The following is a 23,187-nucleotide window of genomic DNA, read 5'->3' as shown; positions in this document are numbered from 1 at the left end:
TTTTCTACTCCTGGTTATAATAATATGTTTGCCCTCTTTGTTTTCTTTTAGGATTTATTTAAATATCCTTAGTAAAATGTTTGATTTCTGGAGATTGTTATTGACGGATTATATATGCAAGTGTGGGAATTGTTGAATGTTATAAAATTTAATTTAGAAATTAATGTATAGTATAATCCGTTGTGGAAAAGGATATTCAAATTGTAAAATGGAAAATGATAAATAAAGAATTAAGAAAAAAAAAAGACAATGGAAGGGAAGGTTTTTATGCTTTTCAAAGGATCAACCTTTTAAAAGTGATGTTTGCCTTGGCAGAGGAATGTCTTGGATTTCACCTAGTCATTTTGCCAGTTTTATCTTCCTCACCCAAGTACGGGGAGGGCAGGAAAATTTCTGAGATTTAATTATCACTCCCACCTGCTGTAACTTCTGACTTTTCGTAAGAATCATTCACTAACTAGACATCAGGTCAGTTCTCTCTATAGTGAGTGAGGGCTAGATGGGCATCGGAGCTGGTTCTATGTTTTATGAGCTAAGTCAGGCCATCATCCAGGACTCAGATCATTCGCATGGTGCCCAGTTTCCCTGTTCAGAAGTAGTTTGATTTAAATCCAAACTGAATCAACTTTTTCTAATATACTCTTTATATATATTTCCTTCTATAGCTTCAAGGGAAACATGTTCTTCTTTTCAGTGTCATACATTTCACCTGCTACCTCAGACAACACACTCTGTATGAGAAAGAAAGAGTATGCCACTGCAAGAAGTCATCTCCAAACCTCTGTCTTCCAGAAATATGGAAATGGGCCACTTCCAACAAACTTAACCTAAACCCTAACAAAGTAAAGGTACTAGTCCTAGACATAGCCCCTTCTCCATTTACTGACCTCAAACTAATACTCAACAATGCTGCCTCCCCCCACCCACCTCCCCAAACAATAAATCTATAGTTTGGATTCTGGTTGTTATCCTAGACCAGTGATGGCTAACCTATGACACGCGTGTCAGAGGTGACACACCGAGATGCTTTTGCTGACACGCGCAGCGTTTCAAGGACTATCGGGAATTTTTATTTTTTTATCGGCTGTGCCGAGCCTTTCCTTTTTCAACTGCGCCGACCCTTTAAAATTTGTTGTTTAGTATCCCCCTACCCTCCGGACCCCTCCACCAATGCCCCCGGGTGCAGGGAGGCTCATGCGGCGCAGCGATGAGGCTCAAGACAAAGATCGCATTTAAACAAGCTGATGCTCCTCCTCCTTCCTGCCTGTGCGCCCCGGAAGTAAACGTTGCCGGAGCCGCGTGGGCAGGAAGGAGGTGAAGCATCAGCGCGTGCAGAAGAGGAGCAGCATTTGCATTTACGGGCCGCTGCGAATTCCAAGTTGCAGCGGCCCGAGAAGAGGAAGAGGCCCGGTAGCAGGGCCGCCGCGGCCCGAGAAGATCAGGGCCGCTGCAGAGCCCATCCTGTGGCGACCCGCGAAGAGGAGGCCCAGAGGTGAGAGAGAGGCTGAGGGTCTGTAGAGTGTGCATGTGTGCATGTATGAGATGAATTGAGAGATTGTGTGTGAGAGTGAGGACCTGAATGTTTGCAGAGACAGCATGTGAGAGCTGTGTGTGTGAGAAACAGCATGTGATAGTGAGAGCCTGTGTGTATGAATGATTGTATGAGAGCATGTGCCAGTGAGAGCCTGTGTGTATGAATGATTGTATGAGAGAGCATGTGCCAGTGAGAGCCTGTGTGTATGAATGATTGTATGAGAGAGAGCATGTGCCAGTGAGAGCCTGTGTGTATGAATGATTGTATGAGAGAGAGCATGTGCCAGTGAGAGCCTGTGTGTATGAATGATTGTATGAGAGAGCATGTGCCAGTGAGAGCCTGTGTGTATGAATGATTGTATGAGAGAGCATGTGCCAGTGAGAGCCTGTGTGTGTGAGAGAAATACATGTGAGAATGAGAACCTGACTGTGTGTTTGAGGGAAGAAGATGGAGAGAAAAGAAACAGAAAAAAAGACAACATAAAAGGAATTGGCAAAAAAATAAGAAAGGGAAGGTGGGAAAAAAAAGCCTGTGACCAACCAATTAGAAAACTAAGATCAGACAGCAAAGGCAAAAAAAAAATTACTTTTTAGTGATTGGCACATGTAATCTTTGGGAATGTGCAAGAATAGCACTTTCTCTACGGATCTTACAATGTACGAGATCAGCATGGAGAAAGTGGAAGCCCACGGGGCCTGCACAGAGGAGGCAGCAGAATGGACTTCAGTGTCAGTAGCAGCAATCGGCACCTCCCCAATAGCCATGTGGCAGCAGTGACAGTGGCAGCAGAGGAATGAGAGAGGTTCCGAGATTGCTGGCAAAAGAGAGGGGGGTCTGCCTGGGGGTGTATGTGTGTGAATGCATGGGTGCCTGCCTGGGGGTCTGTGTGTGTGAGAATGAATGTGTGCATGCCTGGGGGATGGGGAGGGAGTGGTGTGAAAATGAATGGGAGCCAATAAAAGAAACAGACTGACAGATGAAGTTTGTAACGCTTGCTTGGACTTGAAGGGTACGAAATACCAACCTTCAATTGAAGATTTAGCCAATGAAATTCAGCAACAAAAAAATCACTAAGCAGGTAAGGTAAAGAATTATTTGTTTTTGCTTTATTAATAAATACAGTACATATATTAAAATTATAACTTTTTGTTATTGATTAGAGCTACAAATATCACAAAATTATGGATTTTTCTAGAAGTGACACACCACCCGAGTTATGCTCGGGTCTTTTATGAATTTTGACACACTGAGCTCAAAAGGTTGGGCATCACTGTCCTAGACTCTAGACTGTACTTGGACTCACAAATTTCTACAATTGCTAGGAATGCCCACTTCCATCTCAAGCAACCGAAGCAGATAAGACCGTCTGGCTACTCTGACTTACCCATTCATCCTTTCCTGATGGGACTACTGCAAGACACTGTACATGGGTCTGTCACAACAGGTCCTCCATTGTCTGCAAGTAGTGTAGCAAGCTGCTGCTCGGATGCTGTCTGGGTGCACCTACAGGGTCACATCACATCTCTCCTTTGGAACCTCCACTGGCCCCCAATTCCCTATCAAGCCAAATTCATAGCCCTTTGTATAACCTTTAAATTGCAAAAATGACTAGGCCCTACTTAAGAGATTGCCCTTCCCCTCACGAACCTACCTGCAGGCTAAGATCCAAAACAGAGGCTCTTGGATCGCAAGGTCATAAACTGGCCCTTTAACCAAACCCACCATCAGCAGTACTGATTTTAGAATGCTGCACATGTATCCACATCCTACATAACTGCCGGGTATAACTCCACCACATTCTACCATAGGTTGTAATTGTAGTGAATTATATTTAATTTAACTTTAATCATACATATGTAGACCACCCGATAACCCTGTACTTCACTCACTCTGAGAGCTATGGTATGAAATGGGTAAGAAATCCTTGTAATATCTTTCTCTTTATTAAAATCAACAAACATCCTTTTCACAGACAAATACAGATGCTCATGGCCATATGGAAAGAGGAAGGTTCATTACCATATGAGAGAATACCTCTTTAGTCAGAGGGTGGTAGATATCCGGAATAAGCCACCAGCAGAGGTGGTGGAAGCCAGCACTGAGACAGAATTCGGGCATACTTGGAGCAGGTATAGAGGACAGTGGGAGAAACAGGGTTGGGAGGCTGTAGTATTGCTAAGAACTCTTCCTCGACTCCCACAAGAACAGAGGTGATAAGGACATAGGAAAAGGCAAGCACTACTTCTGCAGTCCATCTGATAGCTGTGTTGAAACCAATAGGCAACAACTATCAAATCTGCAGACGATACAAAAATTGTTCAGAGTAGTTAAATCACAAGCAGATTGTGATAAATTGCAGGAAGACCTTGTGAGACTGGAAAATTGGGCATCCAAATGGCAGATGAAATTTAATGCTATAGTTACACAATGTTAAGCTCCATATTCTGTAATTGGTTATTGGTGTTATCCTCATTGTAAATTGTAACATTGTAATTCTGTAAATGGTTATTAGTGTTATCCTCACATGATTATTATTGTAATATCTTATGATTCTATTGTATTAAGGTTATGCTCTGTCTCACTTTCCATAGCTTTGTTCCTAGTTATTTTCTCTCTCTAATTCTTTATTCTCCCATTGCCCCCTACCCCCTCTTTTCTAGCCTGCTCCTCTTTCCCCGCTCCCTGTTCATTGTAATTTTTCCATCTTTTATAGTTAGTTGTAAACCGGCGTGATGTTCCTACGAATGTCGGTATATAAAAGTTTATAAATAAATAAAAATAAATAAAATATTAGGAGCTACCACCCAAGAAAGAGATCTAGGCGTCATAGTGGATAACACATTGAAATCATCGGTTCAGTGTGCTGCGGCAGTCAAAAAAGCAAACAGAATGTTGGGAATTATTAGAAAGGGAATGGTGAATAAAACGGAAAATGTCATAATGCCTCTGTATCGCTCCATGGTGAGACCACACCTTGAATACTGTGTACAATTCTGGTCACCACATCTCAAAAAAGATACAGTTGCGATGGAGAAGGTACAGAGAAGGGAGACCAAAATGATAAAAGGAATGGAACACCTCCCCTATGAGGAAAGGCTGAAGAGGTTAGGGCTGTTCAGCTTGGAGAAGAGACGGCTGAGGGGGGATATGATAGAGGTCTACAAAATCATGAGAAGTCTAGAACAGGTTAATGTGAATCAGTTATTTACTCTTTCGGATAATAGAAAGATTAGGAGGCACTCCATGAAGTTAGCATGTGGCACTTTTAATACTATTCTGAGAAAGTTCTTTTTCACTCAACGCACAATTAAACTCTGAAATTTGTTGCCAGAGGATGTGGTTAGTGCAGTTATTGTAGCTGCGTTTAAAAAAGGATTGGATAAGTTCTTGAAGGAGAAGTCCATTACCTGCTGTTAATTAAGTTGACTTACAAAATAGCCACTGCCATTAGCAATGGTAACATGGAATAGACTTAGTTTTTGGGTACTTGCCAGGTTCTTATGGCCTGGATTGGCCACTGTTGGAAACAGGATGCTGGGCTTGATGGACCCTTGGTCTGACCCAGTATGGCATTTTCTTATGTTCTTAACTCTCCAGAAACCAACTAGGTCAGTGCTAGTAGGCTATTGGTGGCTTGATAAGGAGACAAGAAATAAATAAAGGAAACACAGCTTTGTGACATTGCAGGCCAGGAGTTAGCTAAGTGGGCAAGGGAAGGTTTCACTTTCCCAGAGGCCAGCAAGGTCGGTGCCGGCAGGTTGGTGGAGGCATCCAGCAAGTCTATAGGGACCTAGGAGGCTGGATATTTGGTCAACAGCCTGACTAGATTTAGTATCTGTTAGATTATTTCAAAACTTGGCGGTAAGGCATGGGGGTGACGAGGGTGTTGGATAAATATAGCATTTTTTATGTTCTTCGACCTGGAATGATATCAATGTGTGACTTGGACAAAGGGTGATGCTTCTACAGCTGGCAGCTGGAATATATCCTTAGCGGTATGGACAGGAATAAATGAACATGTGCCAGCTGGTCTTTTTTATTCCTGAACATCATACACCCTGTATGCTTACTTTAACCTGTATTCTTTTTTTAGAGAAGTTCCCAGGGCAGGATTAGACCAGGGAACACAGTGTCATGCTTAGTTGGCCAGAAAGAGTCCAGGCAGAAAAGTAGGTGCAAATCTCATTGCACGATTTTCAAAGGGAAAGTCCACTCACGCTTTCCCCTTTCAGGATTGATGCAAAATTTGTAGTTAAAAGGACCCTCCCAGACTTTGCACCTACCCACACAGTTTTGGAAGTTACTTTGTATACCCAGCATGGCAGATCTGGTTTTGCTTCACTTTTCTTATTTTTTTTTCCCTTTTATGCAGATTAAGTTCAAATATTTGCTTTCCAGTTATGGAAAGGTCTACAATGGCTGCATCTTCATTGTAACTTGGCTTTTGTCCTTTCAGAGAGCGAAGGTAGAAACCTTGCAGAAAGAGTCGAAGGTGGAGCTGCTGAGCGACTCTGTGAACAGTTTCATTGCCCAAGCTCCTCCCGCAGCTCACGAGGCCTTAACCAAAGAACTCGAACTTCTAGTCACCAATTACCAGCAACTCTGCAGCAGGCTGAATGGAAAATGCAAGACTCTGGAGGTTAGTTCTTCTCTTGATCTTTGTGTAACACGTTCTTTTGAGGTGCAAATTAGTAAATGCATTTCAGAAAAAGACAATTGTACAGTGGCCAGCATGGGAGTTCCCCTGACTGACTTCATTCTTGGAGAATGTACCTCAGCTGGACCCATAGAAAATGTTTATGATTTATAGTAAAATCTTGTTCAAAACCCTGACTTCAAAACAAAATTGTAATGGACATTTCAGTGGTAAATGGTGGGATTGTTCTTGGCCAGCCCAGAATGACTTAATGTACATTAAAAAAAAAATTTTCAAAGCTTTTAAAAGTGTAGTTCATCCCTCGTTTAGGAAATGAGTTACAACCAGGAGTGCTATGGGTCCAAGCCCAGATGAGGGGTAAGCTATCTTCCTGGGCCCCTGGCATGGTAAAGTCACAACTATAGTCAAAGGCTCACCACCAGATGCAAGAGTGTCCAGTATAAGATCAAGGAAGCCAAAATTATCAAGCTGGCATTCAACCAATGCACTGGGACAAGGGGAAAATCCAAACAAGAGTCCAAAGTGCTGTTCAAAATAATCAGTTTACTGCAACTTAAACAAAAAGTATCCAGGCCAAAATCAGAAAAATCAAACATAGCATAAAAAAAGATTATTACAGTGAAAACAATTGTTTCTTTATCCATGTGAGGCCTTCTCAACACTCTCCCTTCTCTTGCACTTTCATCCATGACAAAAATACCCTCCCCTTGTAGGTTAGGATAACTAGAGTGCAGCTCCAACATATGTTGATCAATGGAAACAATCCCCAAGTCCTAAAACCTTTAGAAAAATTCACAACCAGGTCAAAATCTCTAAGCTTGTAATCCAACTTCAAAGAACTTCAAATCTCTTGAGTTCTTTTCTCAAAAGGCTGAGTCCTGCAGTCTGCTGATTGCCTGGGCAAAGAGATCCTTTGATCCAATCCTTTTGTATACCGGGAGATGCCCTTCTCTCTGAACTGATCAATCTTCTCAGAAGCAGGAGTCTCCCTTCAAGCCAATGGATCCCCTGGGATGAGGTCAGAGCTCTTTCTCTAATCTCCTTCCACCCATTCTCTCCTCAGTCACCTTCTCACTGAACACCACGCATGCTCATGGGGAGATTTATATCCCACACAAGCCTTCCCCCCAAAAAGGTGGGTTTATGGCACCTAGATATTTATTTATTTATTTATTTAGCATTTTTCTATACCGACTTTCCAATAACAAAATTATTGATCAATTCGGTTTACATTTTAAACAATAACAACAATGACAAGTAAATGTCTTACAATGAACAGGTCGAATTAACTTGGATTAAGATATATGGGGGTAATAACATAATTAACATGAGCGGTGCCTAATATAGGCTAGAGGCTGGGTTTTAATGATAGACTGCCAAAGATAATAGACTGCCAAAGATCATGTGATTTCTAGAGAAGATCTATATAGTTCTCTAGCGTGTTACCACTGAGGGGATATTGGCAGGGATATTTCGCAGGTTGATGTTATGGGAAAGCTTGGTTGAATAACCAAGTCTTGAGCCTTTTTTTAAATGTAGTGGAGCATTGCAGTGATCTGAGCTCTGATGGGAGAGAGTTCCAGAGTTTAGGCCCAGCTGTGGAGAAAGCTCTTTTACTTAATGCTGACTTCATCGGTGGAATTTGAAGGTTGTTTTTGTAGGCTTGTCTCACTGGTCTGGAAGATGTGTGGAGTTGGAGAGGGAATGTGAGCTCGAGTGGTGCCAGGTTGTGTATTGCCTTGTGGGTTACTGAGAGCACTTTGAATAGTATTCTGAATTTGACGGGAAGCCAGTGTAGGCTTTTTAAGATGGGTGAGATGTGGTCTCTTTTGTTGGACTTGGTTAGGATCCTCGCTGCAGCGTTCTGCAGCATCTGTAGCGGTTTTATGGCGTTGGCAGGGAGACCCAGTAGAAGAGAGTTGCAGTAATCTATTTTCGTGAGAATGATTGCTTGTAGAACTAATCGGAAGTCTTTGAAATGTAGGAGTGGTCTCAGTCTTTTTAAGACTTGTAATTTGAAGAATCCATCCTTTACAATGTTATTTATGAGTGATCTGTAATTCATTTGGTTATCCAATATAACTCCTAGATTTCTGACTTGTGGGGTTATTGTTAATTGAGTTGACAAGATGGTACTTGGAAGTGTGTAGGTTCCGTTTTGGGAAATGAGGAGATATTCTGTTTTGTTTTGATTAAGGATCAAGTTGAGGTTAGTGAGTAGGTTGTTGATGGCTTGTTGGCAAGAGTTCCAGAAGTCCAGAGTTTTTTGGAGAGATTCGGTAATTGGAATCAGTATCTGAACATCGTCTGCATATAAGTAGTGGACGAGATTCAGGTTGATGAGGAGCTGGCAGAGTGGCAGAAGGTAAATATTGAATAAGGTTGGAGAGAGTGATGATCCTTGTGGGACTCCTAAGTTGCAGGTGACTGGTTGAGATTCTTCCTTGTTGATCTTGACCTTATACTGTCTGTTCTGTAGGAACGATTTGAACCAGTTGAGGGCCTCATCTCTGATGCCAATTTCTGCCAGGCGATCTATTAATGTGTTGTGATTGACCGTGTCAAAGGCTGCTGTTAGATCTAGGAGGATGAGAAGACACGGTTGTTTGTTTTCAAGTTTAAGTAATATTGTGTCCGTTAATGAGATTAGGAGGGTTTCAGTGCTTCGAGATTGGCGGAAACCGAACTGCGATGGGGAAAGAATTTTGTGGTCGTTTAGGTATTCTGTTAGTTGTTTGTTTGCAACTCGTTCTAAGATTTTTGCGATGAATGGTAGATTAGCTATTGGGCGAAAATTGGCTGGGTTTTCAGGAGAAAGATTAGGTTTTTTTAAGAGTGGTTTTATGATTGCCATTTTTAGTGGGTCAGGTACAATCCCTTGAGAGAAGGAGCAATTTATGATTTGTGCGATGGGTTTGGATATGATTTTAGCACAAGAGATGAGGAGATTGGTGGGTATGGTATCCTGAGGGTGAGAAGAGGGTTTGAGCTTTTTTAGTATATTTTCGATCTCTAAGGATGAGGTCGGTTCGAACTCCTTAAGGCTAGCCTTTTGTGATGAGACTGCCGCTCCAGGTATTACTGGCGTAGTGTAATTATTATTGTTATTATTAATTGACTGAGTTAGTAGATTTGGTATCTTGTTTTTGAAGTATGTTGCCAGTTCTTCTGCTTTGCTTGCTGCTTTATCATCTGGTATGGATGTTGGTAGGGGTTTAGTGAGGGATGAGACCAAAGAAAAAAGCGCTCTAGGGTCGAAAATGAAGTGGTGGATTTTTTGTGAGTAAAAGTCTTTTTTTGCTTGGAGGATGGATATTCTGTAATGGTGCATCATGGTTTTGAATGCTGTGATGTTGGTGTATGTTGGGTTTTTACGCCAGTGTTGTTCTTTTTTTCTGAGATCCTGTTTTAAGGATTTTAGTTTTGGTGTGTACCAAGGTTTTCTGTTGTCCTTGTTTGCTTGAGGAGCTTTGGTAATAGTTGGGCATGTAGTATCGGCCACTTTTTTGGTAATGTTGTTCCAGGACACAATGGCTGAGTCCGCGTTAGTGAGGTCCAGTTGGTTAAGTTCATCCGATAGGCTGTTGCTGAGAATTTCCTGGCTGCACATTTTCTTGAATTGGATTGTGTTATTCTGCTTATCTGGGAGTGTAGGTAGGTTTATCTTTAGTGTTGTGTTGATCAGCTTATGGTCTGACCAGGGAACTGGAAGGCATGTGGGGTGAGAAGAAAGGGTAAGTTCCTGGATATAGATATAAAAAAACTGCTCCTCCTGCCCATTACTGGAAAATTCTGGGGATAATATCAGTGACTGACTCTGTAGCAGCAGGAGACTCTTCTGCTGCTGGCTTGTGCTGGGGATCTGCTTGTTGCGATTGGGCAGGGGTTTGAGTTACCCCTGCCCAATCCGATAATTAAATCTGAGCTGGCAAGCCTCCTTTAGCGACTCCTATGCCGCGAGCAGCCCTTGGCCTTTTCTTGACCTTGGTCATCGGCAGGGTAAGGTATCCCGGGCGGTCCTACAGCCTCCACTTCATTTTGGTCACTGGTAGCCCAGACCGCCGTCCCCTTAGATCTGCTGCCCTGTGCAAATGCATGGCTTGCACAGTGGGCTGCACCAACTCTGGCAACAGGAGGAAGAAGTTTAAAATGTCATAAACCTCCTGATTCCTTTGGCATAGCAATGAGACCAGGGAGCAACTCTTTTCCCAGCTCTCTACCACCTTTCCTCTCTCTGGTTGACCCAGACCATGGCTTCCTCTCTTTAACCAAGAAGCTCCAGGGTCACATTTTCCCTGAGTGGTTTTGTACTCCCTCTGCTGGCAAAATCCAAAAAGGAGATTGCTAAAGAATGTATTTTATTGTATTAGTAAGACAACAGGGCCTCACAAGTCTGATGATTGTCTAGTTTCTTCAACATTCCAGGTTATCTCTGTCTGTTTTCCTGCTTCTTCTTTTGGTATTGATCCAAGTTCTGTATTCTTTTTGTTCTAATACTTTTTATTTCATGTACTTACATAAAATATTCTAAAAAACAACCCTCTGTTTTTTTCAGTGCATGGGGTTCTCATGAAGATCCGCTTTTCAGCTATATGTGCTGAATATTCATACTTTATATAGATCAGTGTGATGCCTGTACAGGTTTCTGATGAAGATCTGCTCTTCAGCTGTCTGTACTGTATTCATTCTTTATGTGTATCAGTGTGACACTTGCATGGGGCTCTGATGAAGATCTGCTCTTCAGCTGTCTGTACTGTATTCATTCTTTATGTGTATCAGTGTGACACTTGCATGGGGCTCTGATGAAGATCTGCTCTTCAGCTGTCTCTGCTGTATTCAAGCTTTATGCACAGCAGTGTGATGCGTGCACGGGGCTCTGATGAAGATCCTCTCTTCAACTATCCGTGCTGTATATTAATGCTTTACATAGATCAGTGTGAGGCCTGTACAGAGCTCTGATGAAGATTTGCTCTTCAGCTTTCCGTGCTGCATATTCAAGCTTTGTATAGATCAATGTGTGAGGCCTGTATAGGGCTCTGATAAAGATCAGTACAGGAGCATCCTTAGCAACAGAAATGGTTGTGGTAAAGTAGGAGATGTTTTCAAAAACTTTACCTACTAAATGTTTTCTCAGGAATTAATTTTAGAAAGGGGTCAGGAATGATTTTGTTTAACTGCCAGTTTTTCCTCGTATTTCTGCTTTCCTTTTCCTTTTCCTCTTTTCTCATGTCCATGTTCCCTGCAGGAGGTTTGGGCATGCTGGCGTGAGCTCCTATCATACCTGGAGACTGAGAACAAGTGGCTAGATGAGCTGGAGCAGAAGCTGAGGTCCACAGACAGCATGAAGGGAGGGGCCGAAGAGATCTCCGAGGCACTGGATGTAAGATCCCATTTATAGCACTCGCCGTGCTCAGCTGGTTTCTGCAGAGAAGTCAGCTACTCCCAGAGGGTCTCGTAGAAAACCCACAGCTGACGTCCGGGCTGAAAATGAATCCCTGAAGCGAATGGATCCGCTCGCTTGTGCCTGGTGCAGAGAAATCACAGCGACACTTTATCAGCCATAGTCCTTATTGACTAATTAACTTGCTCTTTTAATCTTTTAACCAAGGGTCAGGTGAAGATCTGTTCTCTCTGGCATAGTTACTTTACACATCATGGCCTGAGTAGAGATTTGCCAGCTGGAATCCATGCGTAGGGGATTCATTTTTTTCCGTGAACATTTTACCAGTTAGGTGGCTATTTTTAGACTCCCCCTGAGAACATATTTTCAAAGGAAGGCTGCCTACAAAGGGGGCTGATGCAAAAAAAAAAAGCACAGAAAGCAGGTGCTGAAAAGTTAGTGCCCGCTTTCTTAATGCATGCATGGCGCCCGCATTAGGGGGGGTCGCGATTACCAGCGGTCTGCCAGTTAGTTTATTGGCGTCGGTTTTCTTAATGCGGCCGGCTGAGTTTTATTTTTTCTTTAAACTTTTCAAAGAATACAGAAAAGAGGTTTTTTCTGCTTTTCTGTACTTCTTGTCAATGCGCTCAGCTATTAACTACCTGCAGGGGTAGTTTTTAAAAGGTATTTTAATGTAGGCCTTTGAAAATTCAGGTACGGATAATTTTATGGACGTGTGCCTTTTAATGAATGCTCAAGAAAATATTCACAGAATGAAAATGTCATCCTTTGCATATTCATAGTTTATGATACAGCTAAAAAGAATTACCCTCCATAGCCACCCTGGTAAGAGCTGAGTAGCGCCAGCCCTGCCCCTCTCAGGTCTAACCACCAATGACTGAGCACAAGAAAATGGAAGTTGTTGTGCACACGCTATCTGGGCTACACTCTGGCAAGGTGGGCCGAAACCCTACATGACACTGCTCGTCTTGTTCTGATCTTCAAAGCCATTTACTGCTGGGTGTTAGGTGTATAAGGGGCTGTTTTAAAATAACCCAGGGCTTGCTTTGCTTAAAAGTACACGCGTGACCCATACTTTTACACAAAGGATTTAAATGCTTAAAACTGGGTTTTACTCAAGTAAGTGGGCTTTTGAAAATGACTACACTATATACCACTGAATTGTCCGTAGGATTTACTCATCTAAGTGCACTTTACTTGACTAAATGGCTTTTGAAAAGTGCTACAATAATAGTTACACACGTAATTCCTTTGAAAATTTCCTCCATACCATGGAGAGGCATTCTTGGAGGTGGAGTTGGGACTTCAAGCATATTTTTGTATTTTATAAAGTATGCGAGTAAGTTCACACACACAAGCTATGCCCTGTATGGATCTTTCTGTACTTGAGTTTGAGTCTCTGCGCACTACAGCATTTGACATGCAAATAAGTTTTCTTTGAAAATCTGGGATATTGTTTGCATGTAAAAGCTATGCACAGGCTTTATCCCACCATGCAGTTATTAAATTAGCCTCCCCAAGTGCCGTGGGATGTAGCAGCCTGTGATGATGAGATGCTAAGAAAAAAAACCAAACAAACAACTGTAGTTTGGTTATCACTAACGTTGGCTGCGGATGAGATGAATTAAAAATAAATAGAGGTATAAAATCTTAAAAGCCTATTGCCAGCAACTCAAACCATTATCATGTGGGCAGCAGAAAGCTACAATACCATCATAGAACCCAAAGTTATGTTTATATTTAGATGCTTTTAGATGTTATTAAACGTAGATTACAATCTCATGGTGTGAAGGAAACTCGTACCAAATTTGAGAGATCATGGGGGATAATTTTCAGACCATCCACATGCTTTTTACTAATTATTAGACTGGATGCTCCTATTTCTTATATATAAGGCTAATCTGATTTTAATGTGGGATACGATGACATCCTCAGAACCCCAGCCTGTGTGTGACCCATGTGTGGGACATCCAGAGGGCATTTCTTTGGGACTCTCTATTATATAATAGGGATGTGAATCGTTTTTCTGACGATTGAAAATATCGTACGATTTTTTCAAACTAGTCAGAAATCGGGGGCTCCCCGAAACTGATAGGAAAACCCCATGAAATTGTTTGTGGGGTTCTCTTATCGTTTTGGGGGAGGGTGGGAAAAATGGCACACAAAACAACCCCTAAACCCACCCTGACCCTTTAAAACACATCCTTTAGCTTCCTCCACCCTCCCAACCCCCCCCCCCCAAAAAACATTTTAAAAGTACCTGGTGGTCCAGTGGGGGTCCCGGGAGTGATCTCCCGCTCCCGGGCTGTCGGCTGCCACTAATCAAAATGGCGCGATGGCCCTTTGCCCTTACCATGTGACAGGGTATCCGTGCCATTGGCCAGCCCCTGATACATAGTAGGAGCACTGGATGGCCCGCACCATTTTTAAAGATGATGCCGACCATCCATTACTCCTACCATGTGACAGGGGCCGGCCAATGGCATGGATGCGTTGTCACATGGTAAGGGCAAAGGGCCATCGGCGCCATTTTGATTAGTGGCAGCCGACAGCCCGAGAGCAGGAGATCGCTCCCGGGACCTCCACTAGACCACCAGGTACTTTTAAAAAGTTTTGGGGGGGGTGAAACTAAAGGATGTGTTTTAAAGGGTCGGGGTGGGTTTTTTGTTTATCGGCTTGGGCGCAGCTGATTAAAAAAAAAAAAAAAAAAAAAAACCTGATCGGACTGCACGAAAAAGATTTCATTATAGTCCCCGGAATCGGAACCGATTCCGGTTCCAATTCACATCTCTAATTATTAATGAATCATTGGGTGAATTGGCTGGCTGCTAACCTGCCATACCTCTCAGTCCCTAGAAAAGCTCAGCCGGCATCCAGAAGACAATCGCAATCAGATTCAAGAGCTGGCCCAGACCTTGACCGATGGAAGAGTCCTGGATGAGCTCATCAACGAAAAGCTGGAGAGGTTCAACGCTCGGTGGGAGGAGCTTCAGCAAGAGGTAAAGTTGAAGGCAGTTTCTTTTCAGCACATCCTCCCTGTGACAGAGGTCACGGCACTGTTACTGATATCTCGGGATGGTAATTTCAGGAGCAGCTGTTCCCATTGGGAGGGGGAGTTTTCAAAGTCACTTCTGCAGGTATTACCCGTGGAAATGGCCTTTTACAAAATGGTTTGATTGATAATGTGGATAAACCTACACGCACGAGGCCTGTATGCACCTAAGCATACCCGGACTGGGGAAGGCATTTCTGGGAGTGGCGCTGAGGAGGGGATGCGCATATTGTATATTTGTATTTTTAAAAATACGTAAACTTTCACAAAAATGGCTGCACACACATTAGCAGCTGTAATTGTGTGTGGATAGTTTTGGTGGGATAACTTTCAAAGCAAACGTGTGTGTGTGTAAGTTCACTTTGAATGTTAGTGTAATTTAGACAAATATTTTTCCAAAACAGTTGGCAGGTTGTTACAGAATTACCTCTGTATTTATTGTTCAATCAAGGAATTCTAATTTCCTATTCCCTGGGTAGATAAATGCACCACTAACAAGCCAGTATTTGCCAAGAACGTGTCAGTGCACAGCTCTAGCCACTGACACCCGCATTGACATCTGTTCCTGTGCTCTGAGTGTGAGCAGGGGCGGATTGGCCTATCGGGGGATTGGGCATCCCCTGGTGGGCTGGTCACTCTAGTCACGTGGTCTCCCGAGCGCGGCTGTGACAGAGCCGTGCTCGGCAGACCACGTGGTATCTCCGGGGCCGGCCAGGGTGGCGAATCCCCAGGCCGGTCGTTGGCGGGAATCCGCCCCTGTATGTGAGATACTGACTAAGGCTAAAAGCAGTTCTGGGTACCACATCTCAAGAAAGATATAGCAGAGCTCGAAGAGGTACAGAGCAGGGCGACCAAAATGGTAAAGGGGGTGGAACTGCACCCTATGAAGAAAGGCTAACAAGGTTAGGGCTCTTCAGATTGGAGAAGAGACAGCTGAGGGAAGCAATGATTGAGGTCTATAAGTCATGAGTGGACAGGGTAAATATGAATTGGTTATTTACTCTTTCAAAAAGTAAAGAGACTAGGGGACACTGCATGATGTTAGTAAGTAGCACATTTAAAACAAATCGGAGAAAATATTTTTTTCATTCAATGCACAATTAAGCTCTGTAATTCATTGCTGGAGGATGTGGTAAAAGCAGTTAGTATAGCTAGGTTTTTAAAAGGTTTGGACAAATTCCTGGGGAAAGACATTGTTTATCCCTGGGTGTAAAAATCAGGATCTATCTATTATTTTGGATCCTGCCAGGTACCAGTGGCGTAGCTACGGGTGGGCAGTGGCCCACCCACTTTCCATTCAGGCCCACCCAAATTTCTTTGCAAGACACTGCAGCCAATAAAAGCAGGCAGCATCAGCAGGCACCCAAGGGAGAAAAAAAAAATAAAATCAGCTGGTGTGTTGCGGCTCCCGGTGTCCCACAGCCCCAGTAATACTTCCCTTTACCTTCTTCCTGCCCCCGCGGGCCAATGGGAAACCTCCTATCTTCTTCCTGCCCCGTGGGCCAATGGGAAACTTCCTATCTTCTTCCTGCCCCTGTGGGCCAATGGGAAACCTCCTCCCTTCTTCCTGCCCCCGTGGGCCAATGGGAAACCTCCTCCCTTCTACCTGCCCCCGCGGGCCAATCGGAAGCCTTCTTCCTGCCAGTGGAAGGAGGAAGCCTCTGATTGGCTGGTGGGGCAGGAAGAAGGGGGTCATCAGGGTGGGAGGAGTGGCAGTGTTCAAGCCACGGGCTGGAAATGCAGGGCAGGGAGGGTGACTGGGGTGTTTGTGAGAGACAGAGCCTGGGCAGGGAGGTGACTGGGGTGTGTGTGTGACAGAGACTGGGCAGGGAGGTGACTGGGGTGTGTGTGAGACAGAGACTGGGCAGGGAGGTGACTGGGGTGTGTGTGAGAGACAGAGCCTGGGCAGGGAGGTGACTGGGGTGTGTGTGTGACAGAGACTGGGCAGGGAGGTGACTGGGGTGTGTGTGGGGTGTGTGTGAGACAGAGACTGGGCAGGGAGGTGACTGGGGTGTGTGTGTGAGAGACAGAGCTGCTGCTCCTGGTATGTGCTTTCAAGGGAAAGGAGTAGGAGAGTTGCTGGAGAGGGTAAGTAAAGGCTTTTTAAGTTTATTTTTCTTGATTGACTGCCATTTTAATTATTGAGTATTATGTGATGTGTCTGCTGTTTTGAAATATTTTATTTATTTGGACAATGTTTAATAATTTTTATGAGTTTTGTTGGATGTTATTCTGTTCATCAGCTGTTTTGAAACATTTATTATTTCTGTGTGGGACTCTATAGCAGCTTGGCTTGTTCTGTTTTCCTAATAGGAGGTGTATTAGTGTTTAGGACCTGATTTAATATTTGTAGTGTTGCCTTTTCATAGATAGGGTTGTTATATGTTCCATAATGCAGGTGTAACTTTGTGCGGCTTAGTTTGTGTGCATTATTGCAGATCCTGGGACTGTTAGGTGCTATATTTCTCTTTCCATTTCTCCAGGTTTGCACTGCATGCAGAGTGGCTTTTTTTGGTTTTCCATTCCAGTTTCTATCTCCATATTTATAATGTGTGGTCTTTCTGTACTTTGGTGAAGGTTGGTTCTGTGTGTGTGCCTGAGGTGAGGTATTTTACTAGCATGTAGGCAATTGTATCAATCTTATTTGTGGATGCAGAGTGTATGTTTACATGATGATAGCTTAGTAAATGACAGGGCTGGATAGCCTTTTTCTCCTGTCTACCCAGTTATCCTCTCCACACTGCTAAGGATACATCCCAGCTGTCAGCCAAAGGGTGTGATCACCTTCAAGTAATTGAGTTTAAAATATTAAAAGTATAACAGCTGTAGCAGATTATTTAGAAATCTATTGTCAGGTGTGTGTGTGTGAAAGTATTTATCAGTAAGAATATGAATTCCATGGCTCAGACTTTTAGTGCCCACCCATGTTAACCTTGGGCCCAGCCAAAAATTCATTTCTGGCTACGCCACTGCCAGGTACTTGTGACTTGGAGTGGCCACTTGGATTGGAATAGGATGCTGGGTTTTATGGACCCTTACTCAGACCCAGTATGGCTGTTCTTATGCTCTAATTGATATTTTGGAGTACGTAAGATGTTTATGAATGTAAGTGATTCACATAAAGTAGCCAAAACTATATCATTCCTGTTTATGGTCAGCAGATACATTCAGAGGGCCTATAAAGATGAATATTCAAGGCAATGAATTTTACTTTTAACTATTTCTTTTTTAATTAATAGATCAAAACTAATTTTATGTGGACATACACATACATAAATATATAAAAAATATATATATTATATAAATATTTCTATATATTTTATATAAATTTATCTAAATAATCTTCAATTGTCCTTAAACCAATCATCCCTGAGTAAGAAAATATATTAACAGTTAATGAAGCGCTCTAGAGTTTTCAGAAGCTGGGTGGCCTATGAATGCAATAAATAAATGCATGCAAAAAATTGCATAGTTTTTAGTCAACGATTGAATCAAGCAAAGCAAAAACATAAAAGAGAGATAAGGTGAAAAGTCATTCAAAAGATAGACACCTTCTATGCAGGTTCCCCCAGTCTTCTGGGAAGCCTGATGCAGTCTCCCACTACTCTCCTTCTTGGCTCGTATTTTCCCTTCTCTGGCCCTCTAAAGTTTCATATGACTGAGCGAACACTCAAGCCCTTACTTCATTTTTACTTCTTGTTAACTCCCACCTGCTTTTACCATTGTACTCTGTGTCTGTCCGAAACATGTTTAATGTCCATCATGTTCTTGGTTGCCCTTACCCCTGTGGCAGCCTAAGCTCTGAGTATATGTTTTGGAAGACTGTATAACAGGTAAAATGTGAACCTTGTACAAAACTTAGTATTTATATTCCATATTAAGTAATACAATTTTCTGAGAAACCTTCTGAATACCAGTCTTTGGTTTGGTGATTCTTTTTTTGTAAAGCACTTTTCTGCAATGGAAAGTCAGTTTGGATTAGATATTCCATTTACAGACAAACATCCTGGCTGCACTGTTGAAGGATTTTATGTCTTGTGATAAAAATTCAGAAATGAAATGCTTTTTCTTTTGCTGTTATGAAGAAGCCAGAGCCAGGCATCTGGTAAGTTTATCCACATAGTAGTCAGTGTTCCTTCTGATTCAAGGACTTTCCCTGTTGTAAGGACACCCTTGTCAATGTAAGAATTTTACCCAGTTACATAAGGCTCATCTATAGATTAAAAAATCAGCTAATTAAAGAACAGGTCAATATGTTTACCTCAGAGCCACTCAGCACTGCTAAAAGCCATGTGCTTGGAAAAGGAGTGAGACTAGCAAGTCCATATTGAGGAGCGGAGGCGGGGGGTTTTTTAATAGATCGCGGTGTTATAATGGAGGTTCTCATGTTGCGTACCTTGCAGATAATTTTCAAAGGGAAACTACCTAGAGGTAATGGACTTCAAGAGGGCATGGGATACTCCTTTGTTGCAAAACGGGAAGAGAGAACAGAAGAATTAGCAGCTGACTTTCCTCCTCTTCATCTACCTCCTTGAGAGACTTCTAAGATGCATTTATTTGGTCTGAATTTCCTTCTCTTCTTTCACATTCTCTTCTGGGGCCCAGATGCTCCCCTGACAAGCAGCTCCATCTCAGGCTTGCTTTTATGTAGTTTTGCAGCAAGGGGGTGGGGGGGGAGACACGAGTGGAAGGGAGCATACTCAGTTTAGTATGTACATGCTACCTACGTTCCCAGGGCTATGTAACAAGGTCACGCTATATTGCCATTGCATTTTCGGGTTAATGTGACAATAATAGTGTGGGCACGCTATCGGGGAAATGTTTTAGCGTGCGCCTCACTATAAGGTATGGTTAAGTGGCATTTTAATATACATGTTAAATTTTGACTGTCTCACATGCTATAACATTTTTAGCGTGAATTTTGTTGTGTAGGCCCTTCCTTATGTGCTAAAAAAGGAACTGAATTTGTAAGGATCGCAAACATAAAAGACTTGGAGTGTGTTACTGAGGAAATGGGTTTAGCTTCTCGAGGGAGCAGTTGGGTCTCCGTCACTCCTTGGGTTTCCATGAATTTACAATGATGTATAGTGATACTAATTTTGGAAGTAATTCTTTTTCTGCACTGACTGTAGGCAGAATTTGCTTAGATGAGTAATGGGATATAAAGTGTGCGCAGTGAAGAGGAGGAGAACGAATGGAAAACTCAATTTAATAAAAGCACTAGAAAAGACCACATTTGATGCCAAAACCTTAACAGCCTAACATTCAAACTTGTCTGTGATGCAGCATTTAAGCGTATTTGTAGGCACGCAGAGATTAATGCTGGTATATTATAAATCCGTGAGGCATGTACATTGCAGCATGCATGGATAATTCCAATGCAAGAAAATGCATATTTTACCTATTTTATAAAAATATGTGCATTATATTCTAGGATTGTAAAACAAATAAATGCACACGTAATAACTGCGATTTATTTGTGGAGGCAGGCATTTTATAAAGTGTGCTCGTATACCATTTTGAAAATACGTACTCATGCATGTACCTGAAACCACCAGTTTCCTGATACTTCTGCCAGTTCATCCAGTCCTTCTGCCAGTTCACCTAGGCCCTCTTGTACTTCACCTGGAACCCCCAGCAGTTTACACAGCCTTCCCGTCCACAAACTGCAGACAACAGACAAGTTTGATGTCACTGGCACGAGTCAAATAGTTGCAACCAACTACCATGCGTACTTCTCAACCCCACTCTGCAATGCTTCTAGCCCCCCCTTCTTCCGCCAGTAAAATATGCACAAAGTGGAAAATACACGCATACTCATGACATTTATAAAATAGCGTTTACACAAGTACATGTTACTTACAGATGTAGGTAACACACAAAACCCCTTTGAAAATTCACTCTTAAGAGTTTTGGCTATTTTTTAACAGTTGTTTCCATATACAAGGGTTTCAATGAAACTTCAGTGATAGGAGGGCATTTCTTGGACAGATCTGAAAACATTTGATTAAAATGTAAGTAAACTTGATCCTTCAACACGAAGATCTAGCATAGCTATACTTAGAAAGGGCAGTTAGGAGGGAATATTACTGTAAGGAAGGCAATGAAAGGGAGAGGGGATGGAGGCTGTGCCCCAATCTTTGAATTGTGGCTTTTAGATAGTTACTAAAATTCCATTGCACATTGATCAGTTATGAAAATAATCAATTTCAGATAGCAGACTGATGGTTGGTTTTCATTTATTGGTCACTTTCCCATGCACATAAGGTGATAGAGAGAAAAATAGAAGAGAAAAGCATCCTGTCCCATAGGTTTTGGTACTAGGGGGTGCTGGAGGTGTTGGTAGGATGCAGGATTTTACTATACAGGGGTCACCCCCACTATAACAATGGTTTTCACATCCTGCCTGTTCCATAGGTTAGGAAAACAACAAAGATTAGATGCCACGGTCTTTTTCAAAACTTTATTGAAGTGAACTTTATAGCTCGACTCTGGCTAGTCGGAGTGGAGACGAGCATCTAAATGTGAAGCGCAAGCTTTTTAGCCACAGTGCATGACCAATGCGTTGTCTGAATTGGAGATCCAATGGACGTATCGCATACACAAGATAATGATTCGCAAATAAACTAAAAAGAATCAATGTTACAGCGAATTGTACCTGGAAAAACAGGTGTGTCATACAAGACCACAGTTGTTTCAACCTGAGTCCAAATAAACCTGAGCCCCTGAGGCAGCCGTTTTGTCAACGGCGAAACTCGGCCAGAGTCGGGCTATAAGAATACATACGTCTCCACTTCAGTAAAGTTTTGAAAAAGACCGTGGCATCTAATCCTTGTTGTTTTCCTGATGGCTTTCTTAGATCGCCTACCTTCTTGCTTTTTGGGACTGTTCCATAGGTTAACCAGACTTGGATCATCTCATACCACTCAAACCAGATAGTGCTTGGTGGAAGTCATAAGGCACATTATTATTGCCCTCTTCTTACAGTTTTAGGTTATTTTTTGTTTAGAAGGTAACTTCTGTTGTAAACTATTTTCTAAAAATAAAAAATCAGCTTAAATAGTCAATAACTGCTGATTATATTATTTCAATAACTTCGATCATATGTCCAGCATTCAGAATTGCTGAACATGGAATATGGAACTGGAGGCCATGTTTGAACCACTGTAAAGATAAACTTCTGTCTTATACATTTTAGTCCCTTGCTTCATAAAGGCTTTGTTGCAGCCAGTGTGCATGTGATCCATTAGAACTAGGGTTGCCAACTGGCTCCAGATTTTCAGAACAGACTGACCCAGTCCTGGTTATACCCCATGACATGCAGGGACTTGTAGTTTTGCTATTCTTAGAGCAGTGGTTTCCAAACCTGCCGGATTCTCAGCCATTCGAGTTTTCAGGATATCCGCAGTGAATATGCGTAAGATCCATTTATATGCAATAGGGACACTGCGGATATTCTGAAACCTGACTGGCTGGGTGTCCCCCAGGATATATTTGGGAACAACTGTCTTAGGGAATATAATAGGGAAATCAGAACTACAAATCCCAGCATGCAATAGGGTAAACCCAGGACTGGATTAGTCTGTCCTGACAATCTTGAGCCATTTGGTAACTCTAATTGGAACACACCTCAGATCTTGATATAGGGGCTTATCTGTGTAAAACAGAGATGAAAACAGTTTTGGATAGATCCCATTAATATTGGAAGGAAAGAAGTTTAAAGGTTATGCAGTGTGTACTTAAATTATGGAATATGCTTCTGACCGAAAAGGTTCTGGCTATGTTGGTAAATCTTCTAAAAGTTAAATTGGCTGAGTTTGTAGAGGCTGCTAAAACTACTCGTTCTTTGGATGCGGTAAAATTTCCAATGAGTGCATGCTAAGCCATGAATTTGCTGCAGCTCCCTTCCTCTTGATGATCAGAAAAAAAGAAAATGGAGGAAATGTTGTAACATCTTCTTTCAACTAAACTAATCCTTGTATGTTCTAAACTAGCAAGTCTTTGTGCTGGTTGTCGTGGTATCCAAACTGGTCAGTTTATTAGGAAAGCCACACTAAGAATGCATGAGCTATGACCACATACGTCAGGGTCTAAGAACTAGATTCCTTGACATATTTAGAATCCCTAAATCTGTTTGCAGGCCACGGGGAGCAGAGGCAGGAGCCAATGTTCTAAGCAAACAGATCTTAGAAGAGGATTTACAAGCATCTATTTCTTTTATTTAGTCCGCTATTTCCAAAAATATTTAATGCGGATTACAATAATCACGTAAAGCAAATAAAATATATAACATAATATCACAATGAAACATAAATATCACATTCTCAAAAGTTTAAAAGGAATATTTTAAAATGCTAAAGCACCAACCAACCAAAGTTACACTATCTTAGCCCAGAAAAGCCTGAGCAAATAAAACTGCTTTCAATTTTTTTTGAAACTTTAAATAATCAGCTTCATGTCACACAGCAAATGGTAAAGTATTCTACTCAACAGGGGCTGCTATTGAGAATGCCTTCATTCTTGTTGCCTACAAAAAATATCCA

General features: G+C 42.2%; 1 protein-coding gene across 1 annotated transcript in view; it reads left to right on the top strand.

The window, feature by feature from the left end:
* DMD (dystrophin) overlaps window positions 1–23,187 on the top strand; it is a 3,148,630-nt gene that overhangs the window by 1,464,754 nt on the left and 1,660,689 nt on the right. Inside the window, exons 27-29 of the mRNA XM_029603105.1 lie at window positions 5,991–6,173; window positions 11,437–11,571; window positions 14,442–14,591. Coding sequence (XP_029458965.1) covers window positions 5,991–6,173; window positions 11,437–11,571; window positions 14,442–14,591 — 468 coding nt within the window. The remainder of the gene's footprint in view (window positions 1–5,990; window positions 6,174–11,436; window positions 11,572–14,441; window positions 14,592–23,187) is intronic.

Source organism: Rhinatrema bivittatum, chromosome 5 (genome assembly GCF_901001135.1).
Source record: "Rhinatrema bivittatum chromosome 5, aRhiBiv1.1, whole genome shotgun sequence".
In the NCBI taxonomy this organism is placed as follows: domain Eukaryota; kingdom Metazoa; phylum Chordata; class Amphibia; order Gymnophiona; family Rhinatrematidae; genus Rhinatrema; species Rhinatrema bivittatum.
This window is presented reverse-complemented; position numbering and strand designations above follow the sequence as displayed.